The 16782-nt window shown below is 40.1% G+C and overlaps 1 protein-coding gene across 1 annotated transcript in view; it reads left to right on the forward strand.

Annotated features, from left to right (window-relative positions):
• The window catches only part of FREM2 (FRAS1 related extracellular matrix 2), a 164861-nt gene that overhangs the window by 142049 nt on the left and 6030 nt on the right, over positions 1-16782 (forward strand). The window contains exons 17-25 of the mRNA XM_034665086.1: positions 272-403; positions 2408-2739; positions 9770-9962; positions 11434-11538; positions 12905-13032; positions 13161-13295; positions 14019-14145; positions 15105-15292; positions 15496-15642. Of these exons, the coding sequence (XP_034520977.1) occupies positions 272-403; positions 2408-2739; positions 9770-9962; positions 11434-11538; positions 12905-13032; positions 13161-13295; positions 14019-14145; positions 15105-15292; positions 15496-15642 (1487 nt within the window). The remainder of the gene's footprint in view (positions 1-271; positions 404-2407; positions 2740-9769; positions 9963-11433; positions 11539-12904; positions 13033-13160; positions 13296-14018; positions 14146-15104; positions 15293-15495; positions 15643-16782) is intronic.

Raw genomic sequence — 16782 nt, forward strand, 5'->3', positions numbered from 1 at the left:
AATAAATAAATAAAGTACATTGAACAATAACTATTTTTTCTCAAACTTCGTAAACTACCTGAAATCTAAAGAAGTAGCTAGTAAACTGCTGCGGTTACTTCTCACCAGGGTCTTTGGCTTTTTTATAGTTGCTCTTAGCAATGCCTTAGTCCACAGAGCAGTTTTAACTTTATTCTTTAAAAAAATTATAGTGCCTAGCTTAAAAATATTCTTTAGGTGCTGTCTAGTATAGTATGTTCTTTTAGCATAACTATGTTCATTTTTCCCTGAGGTCTGTGTCAGCCCCGGGTGCCGGGGACAGTGGGAGCAGAACCGTTCTCAGCTAAGCTGCGCTACACGGGCCCCGAGGACCCAGACTACACAAACCTTATCAAGCTCACGGTCACGATGCCCCACATAGATGGTAGGTGGCTTGGGTAAGCAAATCCATGGGAGTGGTTTGAGCTCCTCATTACCTGGTTTATTCCACTGAATACCCAAAATCTCCAAGGAGACCATAAAACGTTCATTTTGCAATGTCACCTACAAGTCTTTCTGTTTCTTTCAAGTGATTCTGCTTTCTTTCTATCCTGTTTTTTAAAGTCTGACAATTTAAGCATTCTTTAAAATGAAATAATTTTAATACATTGTCCAAACATGATGGAACAAAACTTTGGTCAATGTGGTAGTTTTTACGAAATGGTACGGCTGTGTCTTTAAAACTCTTGAACTTGGACTTCCAGTAAAGGATTTCAGTATCTCATTGAGCACCTTTAACATGTATTTGCTATTTCTAAGCTGGGATTTTATAAATCCAATTTATAAATTGTGTTCATTTTCTCCAGATAGGAAAGCATGGCCAGAATTCGTGAGTCGATAACTTTGATAACTTTATCCACACTGTGAGCATTTCCCCAAATGCAGAAAACATCTTCAAGTTCTGTTCTCCTCAATTGACTTTATACCTAAATTGTTAATATTAATTTTATTACTTGGTAGTTAGTTATATTTTAAGTAGCTAAGCGAGAAGAAACACAAGGCAGTAGTAGGAACGATGGGTAGAATTTATCTTTCTCAGAAAAAAAGACATAATTCTGTTTTTTCTGCTTACTGCAAACCCAAATTTGTGTTGGTGGGAGGTGGGTGGATAGAAATCTGCACTTCTTTACAGCATAATGTGGGTCCCATGTATGGCCAGCCCATTTCTAGGCTCATGTTGGAGGTGTGACTCAGACATCCAAAGGGCCGAGGGGGGACCCATCAGGGAAAATCAAGCCTGTAACAGTTCCTAAAAGGAAGATTGGTCCCTCATGCTACTCCTAGAGCTGACTTTGCCTTCTGACATGGTCAATAGCCACAGCTCCGCCAGAGCATGGTAGAAGCTGACCAGTTCTTTGGGGTGGCCAGAGTTTTGCTCTGAGAGAATCTGAGAGCAAGAGGAGGGAAAGGTTCCAGGAGAACACGTCTCTTGTGCTCCTTTTTGCGGCATTGCTCATATTAGGGCTCAACAAACTCTGGCCGCTGGGCCAAATCCAGCTTCCTTGCCTGCTTTCATATGATCCTGCAAGCTGAAAAATGGTTTTTATGTTTCTAAATGTTTGGGGGAAAAAAAAGAATATTTCGTGGAACATGAAAATCATACAAAATTACAATCCATTGTGCATGATAAAGTCTTATTGCACAGTTATGTGAATTCTTCTGCATATCATCTGTGGCAGCTTTCAGTCTAACATGGCAGCATCGAGCAGTTGAGACGTAGACCTTATGGCCCGTAAGTCCTAAGATATTTACTGTTTGACCTTTTATGCAAGAAGTTTGCCAAACCATAGCTTATACTGTATAGTGGTTGTTTTCAAATGTTTTGGTCTCAGGACATCCTTACAAATTATTTAGGATCTCAAAGACCTATTGTTTTTATGAGTTATATCTATAAATATTGACTGGATTTAAAATTAAAACTGAGGAATTATTAAACACTTATTTTTTTCGTTCATTTAAAAATAACCAATCCATTACATATTCACACGAAAAACAGACTTTTAAGAAAAATGGCTGTAACTTATACATCAAAAAAATATTTTTTTTACATTTTTGAAAATACCTTTAATATCTGGCTTCATAAAAGACAGCTGAATTCTTTTATCTAATTCTGCATTCAATCTATGGCAATATATGATGACTCAGAAAAACTCCACTGTACTGAGAAAATAATGAAAATAATGGTGGAAAAGTCAAATAATGTCTTAGATTTGTTATGAAAATAGTTTTAATGTCACAGTTCTCCTGAAAAATACCAGGGGACCCCTGGGACACCACATTGATAGTTACTATCACTATTTTATAACACCTGTCTTCTCGAGGATAAAGAATAATAAGTGTTCTAAATCTTTTGCTGGTGAAATGGCAACATGATTACAATTCCTTGCAGGCATGCTCCCTGTGATTTCCACTAAAGAGCTTTCCAACTTTGAGCTCACCCTCAGTCCTGATGGCTCAAGAGTTGGAAACCACCAGTGCTCCAACCTTCTGGATTACACTGAAGTGAAGACTCACCATGGTTTCTTAACTGATGCTACAAAAAATCCAGAAGTAATTGGAGAGACGCATCCCTACCAGTACAGTTCATCTATCAGAGGCTCCAGTACCTTACGCTTCTATAGAAACCTGAACCTGGAGGCCTGTTTGTGGGAGTTTGTTAGCTACTATGACATGTCAGAACTTCTCACTGACTGTGGAGGCACCATCGGGACAGATGGACAGGTATGAAAACCAGTTGGTTTTGTTGGTTTTGTTCAGGTATCCAGATGTGTACTAATACCAACTCCAGTCTTCCATCTTTGTGGGGAAAGTCATTAGGCCCGGGAGGGAACTGACATGAGTGGTGTGAAAATTCATGTCTATTTCTGGAACAGGGTGTCACAAGTTTAACACATTTTTTTTAGTGATGGGCCCATAACATCTTTGTATCAAAAGATCACTATATAATTGTTGTCATAAACTCCAAATCTACTCTGATATTCTAAAAGTCCAAATACTAATTTCTCTTCAAAGTATATATTATTATTTATTGTGAATATGTACAGATGTCTATGATGTGTCATAAACCATCTAAAGTGAGGATTTACAAGCCTTAGGGTCAGCCCAATTTTTCTCCCTCCTTTTCTTCTTCTTCCACCTTCTATCTTTCTCTCTTTTTATCCCCTTTTCTCCTCCCTAGTTTCTTCCCCTTCCCTCCCAGTCTGCTTCATTTCCCCATCACTAACGTAGTTAAAAGTATTTTCATTAAAAGCTTATTGTTACTTCTCCTCTACGGTTGCGAACTCCTCTACATACTATAGAGACATTTACACATAAAATATACAACACACACACAAAATCCCCACCCCTATCATCATCAACAAAGTTGTTGTCAAAATGATAAGGAAGCAAGGTCACCATTAGCAGTTATGATAGAGAATTTAAAATATGTTGGGTGTAGTTGAGAAATGTAATGAGTTCATATAAGTCGGCTTACACATTAAAGTGTTGAATGGTACCCAGGATGTATCAGGTCTTTCAAGATTTAACCAGGTGAGGCCGATTTCATCCGTTCTGTATCTCTGTGGTGTTTAAGTATAAAACAAGTAGTAGCATAAGAAAGGGGATAATAAGTGAGTCAGTTTAACCCCACAGCAGAGCTGTGAAACCTGACACATTCAGCTGATGCTGATGCGGAATGGGCAGCCATTCGTGCTGTCCGGGGACTATTGGACCAAGGAAATAAGACGTTATCTCTGTCTCCTCTAAAAGCAGCAAAATACTCAGAAATTTGCATGGATTAGTAAAAATCCCCAAACAGCTATAAGGGGACTGTGGAATGGTGGAAAGGGCTTGGGTGTTAGAATCCAGCAAATGCGGGGCGCCTGGGTGGCACAGCATAACAAGCGTCTGCCTTCGGCTCAGGGCGTGATCCCGGCGTTATGGGATCGAGCCCCACATCAGGCTCCTCTGCTGTGAGCCTGCTTCTTCCTCTCCCACTCCCACTGCTTGTGTTCCCTCTCTCGCTGGCTATCTCTGTCTCTGTCAAATAAATAAATTAAAAAAAAATCTTAAAAAAAAAAAAAAGAATCCAGCAAAATGCAGACCTGAGTTTGTCTCTGATGTTTTCTAGCTTTGTGTCCTTGGGCAAGTTACTTAAGCCCTTGGAAGTGTTACCTCTTCAGGTCCCTCATTCCAAGTGTATCTTTGCCACCAGAAAAAAAATACGAAAGAAAAAAGTCCTGCCCCAGAATAAATATAAAGACTTATATTAACAAATCTACCTCAGCCTTTCTCTTTATAGGTCAGATATCTCTGTTCCTTTAGCTGTTACTCACAGAGCTTATCTTCAGTCCATCTGTATTTGTATTTGTATTTTTTATTTATTTATTTTTTTAGAGAGACAAAGAGCATGAGCAGTGGGAGTAGGGGGGAGGATGCAGAGGGAGAGGGAAAGAGAGAATCCTAAGCAGGCTCCACGTCCAGCCAGGAGCAGATGTGGGGCTCAATCTCACACCCCTGAGATCATGACCTGAGGCAAAATCAAGAGTTGGACACTTAACTGACTAAGCTACCCACATACCCCTTCAATCCATTTTTAAGTCATTCCTGTTTTCTTTCCGGTTGCTCTTCTCTCAGGATCTTGGATCAGTCACAGGGTCTATTGGCATAAACAAAATTGGATATAGTGAATAGGATTACATTTTAGTTCTAGTTCTTTGTTTTTTGAGGTTTTTTTTAATTCATTTATTTGTCAGAGAGAGAGAGAGAACACAAGCAGGGGAGCAGCAGGCAGGGGGAGAAGGAGTGTCCCCGCCGAGCAAGGAGCCTGACGTGGGACTTGACTCCAGGACCCTGGGATCATAACCTGAGCCAAAGGCAGACGCTTAACCAACTGAGCCACCCAAGCATTCTGGTTCTAGTACTTTGTTAACATTCACTTTGTACCATGGGGCTTTCCTGTGGCTCTCATCTAGTCTCTAGTCTGTTTTCGCCCTCAGGAATATTTTCCATCTTCTCTGTTGATCTTTTATATCTGTAGGCCAGACAGCCTTGTCTATTGAAAACCCTGCACTTGCCCTTGGAGGCCCTATCCTATTACATCTGCCCCCTTCCCCAATGTCTCAAGGGCATTTTGAATACAAATCCTGTCTCTCTACTGTGTGCATCTCTCTGACCAAATCTTACATAAAATGCTCAGCTAAACTGACTACACTTTGCTGCGTGTGTATTTTTTTAGATCACTGGTCCTCTATTTAATTGTTTGGCTTCAGTACTTTGCCTTCCGGGAAAGTCACCGGGCTGCTTCCGTGGCTGAGATGGCAGCGGTTTTGCTCCATCAGGTGAAAACGAGCAACTGCAGGGTTTTCAGTTAAGATTCACCTGAAAGCCTTCTGTTACATAATACTAGGAATACAAGAATTATCCCTTCTGGTTCTTAACGAGTTTGTGTTACCTTCTTAAGCTGGCCCGATTGTGATGTGAGTTTCTTCTGAAAGGAATTTTTTACTTTCACATTGTTGAAAATAAATTTAATAGCATCACCTCGATGATCACCTTACAATAAAGATGACCAGATTCAGTGTAAATCATTGACATTTCAGGAGCTTGTTAGAAAATTTCAAAAGCCTCAGTGTAAACTCAACATTAATACAGTCCAATAAGACGTGTTACTCGTGCTTAGAGTGGAGCTCAGAGATGGGCATCTCCTTTTCCCCTACGTGGCTCCTTGGGCTTAAACTTTTACTTCTCCCCTAGCTGTTGCTATTCTTCTAAATGACCACCTCCCCCCAGCACACACGTTACTTAAATATAGGCGAGGAGGAAGAAAAAATAAATTCAAGTGGAAGAAATAATTCTTTCAGATATGTCCCTAATACTCCCCATTAGTTTTGGGTTCTAGAGAAGAAGAGAAAATACCTAATAATTGCACTAACAATAAGAATAATGATTACAGTAGTAATAGCTAACAGTTATTTAATGTGTACTGTTTGCCCACCATTCTTCCAAATAATTTACATATTTCCACAAATGCTGTCCTCACAACATTCTGAAATAACTACGAATTTTCCCCCCTTTTTAGAGATGAGGCTGAAGCAAAGAGAATTCAATTAATGTGCTCAAATTCAATTCGCTCGTAAGCTGGTGCTCTTCACACATCGTGATTCTTACCTGGACATTTATTTGAGTGAATTAAATGTCATTTGGGTGAATGTGAGGAATGGATGTGGTCACACATACAACTGCACGAAAGGCAAATGAACTTGTCTGTCTGCTCTCGGGACAGTAATGCTGCCCAACAGGGGTCATGAACACGTCTGCCACATTCCATCAAACCCGTGCTGATAAAATGATGCCAGTCTCTGCCTTAGCGACTGCGGTCCGTAGCCTCAGCTGAGTACCAGCAGCTCAGGTGGAAATGAAAACGTCTTTCACGAGGCCACACCTGAAGGAAAGCAAACTAAATGCTTGGTGAATAGATGCTGCTTTAGGCTTTCGTAAGTTTTGCAGACTTTCACATTTCCGAATTTAGGATGGGAAGATGGGGAAAAGTAGAGGTAAACCATCAATACGTGCTAAGTGTGTTCATAGCAGCTTTGCGGTTGTGTTGCCCACTCCGTTGGACAAGCCAGGGCTGCCCCCAGTCTGTCCTCTGCCTAGTACGCACTGCCCCAGCCAAGTATCGAATAGATGTGACTGTCTCTCTTCTCGTCCTTTTCTAGACTCGGCACCTTAGATCAAGATGATCACTGTACAAACAAATTTTGCTCACTGGTAATTGCTTCCCCCAGGAACAACATGAACTGACTTTTTTTTTTCTTGTGCGTTCTTAGTAGCTAAAGCTACCTCTCTCTACAAAACATTGGCAAGTCCCTGCATTTCTCTTCGTGATTGAAAAGCTGTTTCTAACACTCTCTGAGAACGATTCTGTACCTTCCCTAACCTCCCACCTTCAGATTATTTAACTTATGAGAAAGAGTTGCCAAACTGAAGGAATCATCTGAAATATCCAAGATAGTTCTCTATTCCTAACAAATGAAATTTTATTACGTTTTATACAGTTTGACTACAGCTAGCTTTAACTGCTGTTAAGACTATTTCTCCTTTTCTCACCTTGTTCTCTGCACATTCATTCATTAAAGAAATATGAACTGAACACCTGCTCTGTGCCAGGGACCATCCCAGGCACCTGGTGAGTGCCCCAGTCACCCAGTCACAGAGCTTAACACTCCCAACAGAGCAGAGTTGTAAGAGTCAGTCCTCGTTCCTATAAAAGTTAAGAATTTTACTTGCCAAGAAAAAGAAATGCAGACTTTTCTAATGATCTTCAATGCTAAAATCATTTTTAATGGTTTCTAGAATATAAAAGCAGATAAATAGCAGGAAAAGAAAAATAGAAATTAAAAAAATGATACCGCTCCACTTTTTTGTGTGACAAAACAGTGCTTTGTAAATAAAAATTTAAATTGTTTTGGTGGGCAATAAAAAGCACTTGTGTTGTGAAATAGTTATTAAAGGTAAACCAAGTTTTTAAAACTGTTGGATATTTTTGGCGGTGACTTTTCTTTTGAAAACAACATCTTTTACGCATGAAAGCCCTCAGTTCATTCCACTTTTCAGGAGCCTAGCTATCGGTCTTGCCAGGTTAGAATCCTCACTCTTGATTTGTCAGCTAAACACCAACTGATAACATTGTTCTTGGAGGATAAATAAGCTACAGAAATGCAACCTCAAGTACTTGATCGTAGTGGAATTTTAACACTCCAGTACAAAGAAGAGTGATCAAGTCAATGTATACGTCACAGGAAATTAAGATTAGTATTTCAACCTGTGATTTTAATAAACCATCACCTTTTAAAAATTAGGCTTTAGGAATGAGTTTCCAATTAAACTTTCTAGGTGGTGTTAATTTTCGCCAACATTATACTCTATCTATCAAGTGTTACTGAGTGTGCTATTTTGGAGAGAACTACTAATATTCACTTCCTATGAGTTACTTGGCACAAAGCTCCCTAATTTTTATTTTCTTTCATTTGATTCTTGTGGCAACCTAGAGTTTGACCATTTCTGGACAGCACCTTATTGCATTTTCTTGTTCACCTTGGTCAGACCTTCTTTGTCTGCTTGGAACTTCTGTCTAGAGTAACTGCTGCCAATGGAACAATGTCACTCATTCAGGTTGCCTACCTGTTCATTCTTGTAAAACTGAAGAATGCAATGCTGTCAATCTAACTTCTGAACATCATCTTAATGAGCACTTAATTTTCTTTCAGCCTGCATCACAGGGCTTTTTAAGGGATTTGTTTATACTAAAAGAAGTAGATGTTAAATCTGGTACACTGCTCTTAAAACAACTGTGACACGACGAAGGAGTTCACATGTCCTTACAGATGTTTGAAGTTTCTTCAACAAAACCAAATGATACTTTAAATTCCATAATTAAAGGGAAAGTATAAAATGCAAGTTTTCTAGAAAAGGTAGCACTGATATAAATTTCTACTACTACTGCTACTAAGTGGCTAATAACAGGCAGCAAGTATATATTTGGGGAAGTATTGTCACCTGAAGACACAAAAGAAATTCTGCTGGGCTGTCTCAGATGGGTAAGAGAAGGGAAGAATAAGAAGGAAAATGAATATGTATCATCTATCCATCCGTCCATCTACCCACCTACCCATCCATCTATCCATCCGTCCATCTACCCACCCATCCGCCCATCCACCCATCCAGCCAGCCATCCAGCCAGCCAGCCAACCATCCATACTCACATATAAATATAATTATGGGGGGGAGTAAAAATATTAAATAGCTTTTATTGTGAACCTGGGGGCTCAATAAATAAAAACTAGTTTATCCTCCACTACTAACTCTCCTACAAAATACCTGAAGAAGGAAAGTAAAAAATTCAAAGCAAATCACTTCGTGTCAACTAATTAATTTTGTGGCATATTAAGTATTACATGTCATTACTCAACATGTTTGCTTCTAGATCTTTCCTTCTATCTTCCTTTATGTAATAACTCAAAAGTACCTTATAGCACTGTTACTCATAATAGCTCAAAACAGGAAATAACCCAAATATCCATCAACTGATGAACAGATAATTATGTGTTGTGTATGCGTGCAAAGGGATGCTATTCAGAAATAAAAGTATTGAGATGTGCAGCAACATGGATGCACCTTGAAAACATAAGTGAAAGAAGCCTGTCACAAAAGACGACATACTGTATGACTCCATGTCATGGAATGTCCAGAACTGGCAAATATGCAGAGACAGAAAATAGGCTAGTGGCTACCAGGGACTGGGAGGAGGAAGGAAGGAAGGAAGACGTGACTTCTAATGATTTGAATCTCCCTTTGGAGGTGATGAAAGTGTCCTAAAATTGATTGTGGTGAAAGTTGCACTTTCCCTGAATACATTAAATACCGTTGATTTGTCCACTTTAATCACTGAATTATATGGTATATATACTGAATTATATCTTAATAAAGCTGTTAGGAAATGAAAAGGACCGTGTGGGTATAATATGCTAAAATAATGCAATTTACTTTCAAGGTTTCTGCCGCATATCCTTTTTTGCAAAGGAAGGTAATGGTAACAACTAGTTAATTGCTCCAAAATTAAGTCGGGGGCAATAGTATAAATGCTGTCACTTCCTTTCCTCGATGGTCACTCAAAATCTCTAGTTGAGTGAAAGGAGAAAGTGGCTTATACAAAGTTAGGCTCCTCTACTTAACACTGAATCATGTTGACAGAATTTCATTGTTTTAGGTCTTAAATCTAGTGCAGTCCTATGTGACCCTTCGAGTGCCTCTGTATGTTTCCTACGTGTTCCATTCCCCGGTTGGGGTGGGAGGCTGGCAACATTTTGACTTGAAGTCGGAGCTCCGCCTGACTTTTGTGTATGATACTGCCATCTTGTGGAATGATGGAATCGGCAGCCCACCAGAAGCCGAACTCCAAGGTGGGTTAATAATTTGGAAAACTAGTTTTCTTACCTATTTGAATTACTTAGGATTTTTCTTTTTTTACCGTAGCTAAAAATAATAGAAGCAAATTTCAATAGATTTTATTTTTATATTCAGTATTTTAAGATTATTTTGTCATGGAAAAACTAACAAAATCATATCAGTGTGTCAAATTTTGCATAACATGTGACTGTTAAATATATCGTATGCATTTCATGGGTATTTAACCCTTACAGTCGATTATAGGTGATTCATCATTTATGCGTTACACCACACAGTCTATGTATTTCCTAGATTCTAGAAAACGTATAGAGGAAGTTCCAACTGAAAATAAGAAATGAACCCAAGAGAAAAAAATTACGCTTTTTGTTTCTGAAAATTAGATAGATCCTGGATTCTAGTTCTGGCTTCCACAGCTAACTAGCTGTGTGCTCTTGAACATACTGCTTAACCTTTGTGGCACTCAGTCTGTTCTCAAAGGTAGACTAGACTTCTAGTATTCTTTTTATTTTGAAATTCTATTATTCTGCAATATTTTAGCTGAACGTCTTGGAACAGTGGTGGTAAGTACAACTAATTGCTGAGCCCGTGAGCTTCTGCCAAACTCTGTTTCAGTCTCCGTATCAGAATTATAATTGGAAGTCCACAAGCATAAAGCTGATTTAGCTATCCGTAGAATGAGTACTTGTTTCTTTTCAGGCACATGCTATACTGTTTTGCTTCCATGCCTATCTGAGCATCATGCCTGCCCTACTCTTTAAGAGCCAGGGGGAAGTACTATTGACAGTGCACCAAATTTGCTATCTTTAACAGATTAAGATTGCCTTCAAGCTATGTGAAAGGTAACATGATCACCTGGAGTGATCATCCCAGATTATTTTATATTTCAATGTTTTAGTTACATGTCTTGCCTTAGAAAATGTATATTTAAGGAAACTTTAATGTGGATCCATGTTGTGGTTCTCAAGTTCTACATAAGGATCTCATGGTTCCTTCTTATCTCTGGACCAACTTTGGTCAAGTTGCTAAAAGTTTTGGAAAACCTCCAGAGTTTTTATTAAGTCTGTAAAATTTGGAATCATTCTGGAGAACACAAACCCACTTCCATGTCCAAATCTTCAAAACTTGACAGTTTTACTGTGTCTCTTAATTTACAGCATCATTTATGTAGACTAATGCTTTTCGGGGGGGCGATCTTGGTCTATTGTAATCAATCTGTGTATTTCATGTTGACCTCACTCATGTTACCTGATTCTATTTTGCCTCCCTTCTTGACACCTTTTCTTGGTAGAAAACAGAACAAACACAACACTTCTGCTTCTCTTATCACTCAGAATTCTTCTGATTACAGCCTTTGGCTAGAATGCTTAAAGATGAGACTGATCGAATTCAAATTTGGAAGAAGTCCTGCATGTAAGGAGTCCCTGGTCACAAAAATTTCCCCTCTTGTGCATTATCCCCATGTAGGTTCTCTCTACCCAACGAGCATGCGCATCGGGGAAGAGGGGCGCTTGGTGGTGAACTTCAAGACGGAGGCTCAGTTCCATGGCTTGTTCGTGCTGTCCCACCCCGGTAAGCCCTGTTGTCCACTAGGAGCCACTCCCTGTACCACGGGACCTGGATATTCTCCATACCCCACACTACCAGATGAGCTTCGAAACCCTTAATTTCAAGTGACTTGTCAATGTGACTTACCACAGAAGGGCTTGATAATTGTACAGCTACGTCTCAGAAGCTACAAAATCATCGTTATCGACATACACTTCTAGAGCAAATACAGAACGATGAAAGTAAATCTAAAGGAAAACTACTGAGTTCATTTTAAGTGGAGTTTTCCTTAAAGAGCATAGCAATCCCAGTCCCCATCTCTACCTCAATTCTGTTGCATAAAAAGTTGAATGTTAAGTCGTTTGTTCGGCAAGCACTTCTCTGTTCACAAGATATTGTAAGAAACCTTAATAATAGAGCCAGAAGTGCCACTTCACTATGATACTTACATTTCAGACATGTTAACTAATTATCTTTAATAAAGATTGGCTGTGCCATTTTACTAATTGACACACTGTGCTTTGAATACCAATAAGGAAGCAGTCACCAAAGTCCAATGTCCAGGCTTTCTTTTAAATATAAAGGACATTTCATTAGAAATATTTTTTTATTTGACTCTCCATATCACTAAATTTGTTTTGCATATTTTGCCCGTTTGCCAATTATTGTCAGATTGGACGGGGAACAAAGTTCACTCGCGGTCTTCTCTGGCCTTCCTTTCTCTGGGCTTGAGCTCCAAACAAAGGAGAGAACAGGCCAAAAATCAGAAGAGAAAGAGGGTTCATTGTATTTTTATGAGGCTGAGCTATAAGAACTACCGACCCAAAAAGAATCATTTTGTTTTATTATAATTGACCGTTCTGGAAAATAAGGATTTCTTGGTCTTCACAGGTCCCTTCCACAAGTCAGCCTTTCTAATACACTGAATCTGTGTTTAGACACAATTGCAGGCAATCTAATTAAAATTAGATTCCGTTTATAAATTGCATTTGCCCGGCTGCGTGGCTGCTAAGAGACTAAAGCTCAGCTTATAGCTTCGGTGCACAATAAATGTATTCACAGCAGCTTTTACGGCACTACTGTGCCTTCCCTGGAAAGTAGCCCCGAACCGTTTGAGCATTTCTGCACAATCATAGAGCGGAAAAGGCACCGAATTAAGAATTAAAAGGCATACATCCTAGCTGTGTGATCTTGGGAGAGTCACCATAATCAGTCTCAGCCCACATTCTCTAGGCGGGGGAAAATGAGGGTAGTTACACCAACACTGGGGCTTTGAAGCCTTAGTATTAAGAATAAAAGCAAGCAATGTATGATCAGGTGCTTTGAAAACCCTAAGCTGTTACGCATTCTTAAAACCGCTTTACCATTATTCTTATTGGCACTTGTCTAGCGTCCTTCACGAGCTCAATGATCATGTCCGCTGATCATCCAGGCCTGACCTTCTCCCTGCGCCTCATAAGGAGTGAACCGACCTATAACCAGCCAGTGCAGCAATGGAGCTTTGTGTCTGACTTTGCAGTAAGTGACTCAGGCTCTTACTTAATTTTCCTTTTCTGCTGCCTTGGATGACACCTCAGATACTTAAATGAAAAACATGAATGTGATACTTAAATGAAAAACATGAATGTCCTCCCTTCTCCTTAAAGGTACGTGACTATTCAGGGACTTACACAGTGAAACTGCTGCCTTGCACCACTCCATCGAATCAAGAGTACCGCCTGCCAGTCACCTGCAACCCCCGAGAGCCTGTCACCTTTGACCTCGACATACGGTTCCAACAGGTGTGTCTCTTGCACTTATTTTCCCATGACTTCTCAAATCCCACTTTATGAAGGTCCTGGCTTACTTGTATCAGTAAAAAAAAAGAAATTCACACCATGACTTTAATTCTCGCATGCTGAGAAGAAAGGAAGTCAGACAGGAGGGAAGCAAGAGAAGAAGAGAAAAGAACTGCCCTTTATCTGCCATTGGTTCAGGATATAAAATCCAGTGTTTAAGAGTACTCAAGGGTTATTTTTTTTTTCTTACATGATCTTGTCTCCTCCTGGAGTTCGCTACCTTGGAGACTTGAGGATTTTTCCCTAGAGTTCTTCTGCACGTCTTTGCCTTGTTCTTAAAATAAATACCTGTGGTTCATGCCACGTCAAAGTACCTAATTGCCAGTATATAGTAAAAGAAATATGATGGCACTTTTTGTCCAAAGACGTATACTAAGTGTTGGCCTTGCACTGAGCGTGATATGAACAAGTCCCGTACATACCCTGTGAAACCAGTGGAAGGAACTCATGTAACATTATTTAGTCCCAGTCAAAATATTTGTTTCTCACGAAGGACAAAGCCAGTGTTCCGATTTCCTACACTAGTTGGTCCGGATGTGAAAGTTGCAGTGCAGTCCTTCGTTGTCTGCACGTCTGCGTACGGCACGTGTGTGTCTGTGAGTAATGTATTTGCTCACCACCCGAGCACTTGACAACCGGTAAAAGGGCTTTTCCCCTTGGTTTTAGGTCAGCGACCCGGTGGCAGCTGAGTTCAGCCTGAACACCCAGATGTACCTCCTCTCCAGGAAGAGTCTCTGGTTGTCGGACGGCTCCGCGGGATTTGGGCAAGAGAGCGACGTCACCTTTGCAGAAGGTGTGCGCTCCACGGGGAGACATCGGCTCGGCTTGCCCCCGCAACTGTTGTGCTTCGCTTTCCTGGGCTCATGTGTGAGGGGGAAATTATAACCTCTGGTTGTGCTTCTGAGAATATTACTGGGTCTTTACCACTTTGGCGGGGACAGCTAGGACCACTGAAATTGGAGATATGTTACTGGATGTTTGTCTTCTGGGGAAATTAATCTCTATTTCCCTTACCTACGTGACTTTTGGAACAAATCTAGGGTTTTTTTCTTGAATCCTCTTTCAAGGCGCATAGACTCAAATACTGAAGCTACTCGAGACTGTAAATGCCTCACGGGCGAGGGTTATATCTGTCCTGCTCAGTGGCATGTTCCTGGCACCCAGCAGAATGCCTCACACACGTGGTGGGAGTTCAGTAATAGCTGTGAAATAGATGATTGAATACAAGGGAATTTCCGCAAACTCTTTCAAATAAAGCCAACTCAGCTTTATTTGAAAATATCAGTATTTTCTCTTTTATGTACTCTGCATCCTGCCANATAGCTGTGAAATAGATGATTGAATACAAGGGAATTTCCGCAAACTCTTTCAAATAAAGCCAACTCAGCTTTTTATCAGTATTTTCTCTTTTATGTACTCTGCATCCTGCCAAGTAATTTATTTATATAAAGCAGACTTTAGACCACAGTGGAATTATGAATATGAAATTACAGGCCAAGCCTTGAGGTTATTCCCTCTACTGACTGAGCATGTGAGGGTCAGTAAATCTGCAGTCACTTGTGGTCAGTCCCAAGAGTGGTCTCATCTGAGGCCTGGGAGTGGGTGACATCCTGAAGGTCTTCCAACGTTTGATGGCAGATTAGGAAAAGAAGGAAGTGCTCCCTAAGGGCATCATTGTCACCAGTGGTTTGCAGTGTCACATCGGTGCGCCTTACGCATAACAGAAATGACATTTCTGCATGTCTGTTTCAGGTGACATCATTTATGGGCGTGTCATGGTAGATCCCGTCCAGAATCTGGGGGACTCCTTTTACTGCAGCATTGAGAAGGTGTTCCTGTGCACTGGAGCTGACGGCTATGTTCCCAAATACAGTCCCACGAATGCAGAATACGGCTGCTTAGCTGACTCTCCTTCACTCTTATATAGATTTAAAATTGTGGTAAGCGCTTTGACCCAAGCAGTGAACTAGGTAGATGATCAAAGTTGAATGTTTTTATCTGGTATTTTAAAACAAAATATCTTTTCAAATGAAATGGTGACATTTTCTGGTAATCTGTGCTTGCACAAACCTAAAGAAACCAGTCTGTACTTGCAAAAGTTGGCGTTATCTACAGCACCCCTCATTTTCTTTATTGTTTAAAGGACAAAGCTCAGCCAGAAACACAAGCCACCAGTTTTGGAAATGTCCTGTTTAATGCCCAGCTGGCAGCGGATGACCCCGAAGCTATTCTCTTAGTGAATCAGCCTGGATCCGATGGGTTTAAAGTCGACTCAACGCCACTCTTTCAGGTGGGCCAGTAATAAGCCACTTACAACAGCTCTGTGAGTGCATGCAAACTACTTAATATTGGGACGATCCAGGCATCTCCTGTTAAATGGCAGTGACAGTAATATTGCATCAGTAATAGTAACATTGAATAAGGTAATGTAGGTCAACCACACAGGACCGTAGTGGGCAGGGGGTGAGCATTCTGTAAACCCTGGCTATGATTGTTTTTATTAGTGCATTCATATTATTTTAAGTCTATGTGTAATGAAGGTCCTTATTCAGCCTGTAATATAAACCTAAGTCTGATGTTCGGAAACTCTGCTTTTCTTATTCAAAACTTCCTTCCTGCAGACTTTTCATAACCATCTTTATCAGAGTGAACTTAATGAACTGCTGGATTCAGAAAAAGAAGTGTGCACAGCTCATAAATTTCCACTCTCAAAGACTTTATAAACCAAGACAGAATATCCCGACCTAGAAATAGACAGTAGAAAGGGATGCAGCCACCATAACACTGAGCAGACAAATGAGACCAATTCAGCGATGTGTTCCCACTGTGAATCCTTGGGGGAGCAAGTACACCTTTTCGGAAACTTCCTGAAAATTGTCCACACAGGTGGGGTGCAGACATGATATCTGTATTCATCCTAAAGAAGGAATCTTAAGGAAGCATATTTGTTACTCTGAATAATTTTTTTAAATTATTCACTGTTTATTCTCAGAGTACTAGACCCCTTCTAAATCATGAAGGCTTCAGAGAGCCATCAGAAATTTCCCTTCTTTTCTTCCTAGAAAAGCAGAAAAACGGACCTCCTCTATGGTGTTATATGTAAAAATGCAACCAGATGTACTGGAATAGAGTCCTGAGGGTCAGAAGCTCCGAGTTCTAGTCCTGCCTCTGCCACTATTTGAGTGACATTGGCAAGTTACATAACTGCCATGTATCCTTCTTTACCCATTTTTAGATGAATAAGTTAAAACCATGCTACAAGTCACAGATTACCAAATATTTACCGGCACACACTCCCTCAAGAGTCGCACAAAATATTTCAGAGTGCTTTACACAAAGCCTTGCATATACTGTAACATGCAAAAATATGTAGTATATTAATTCTGCAGACTAAAGTAAATGATCAGTTATTGTCTCTGCCATTATTTTC

The sequence above is a fragment of the Ailuropoda melanoleuca genome, chromosome 7 (genome assembly GCF_002007445.2).
Source record: "Ailuropoda melanoleuca isolate Jingjing chromosome 7, ASM200744v2, whole genome shotgun sequence".
NCBI classification, from domain to species: Eukaryota; Metazoa; Chordata; class Mammalia; order Carnivora; family Ursidae; genus Ailuropoda; species Ailuropoda melanoleuca.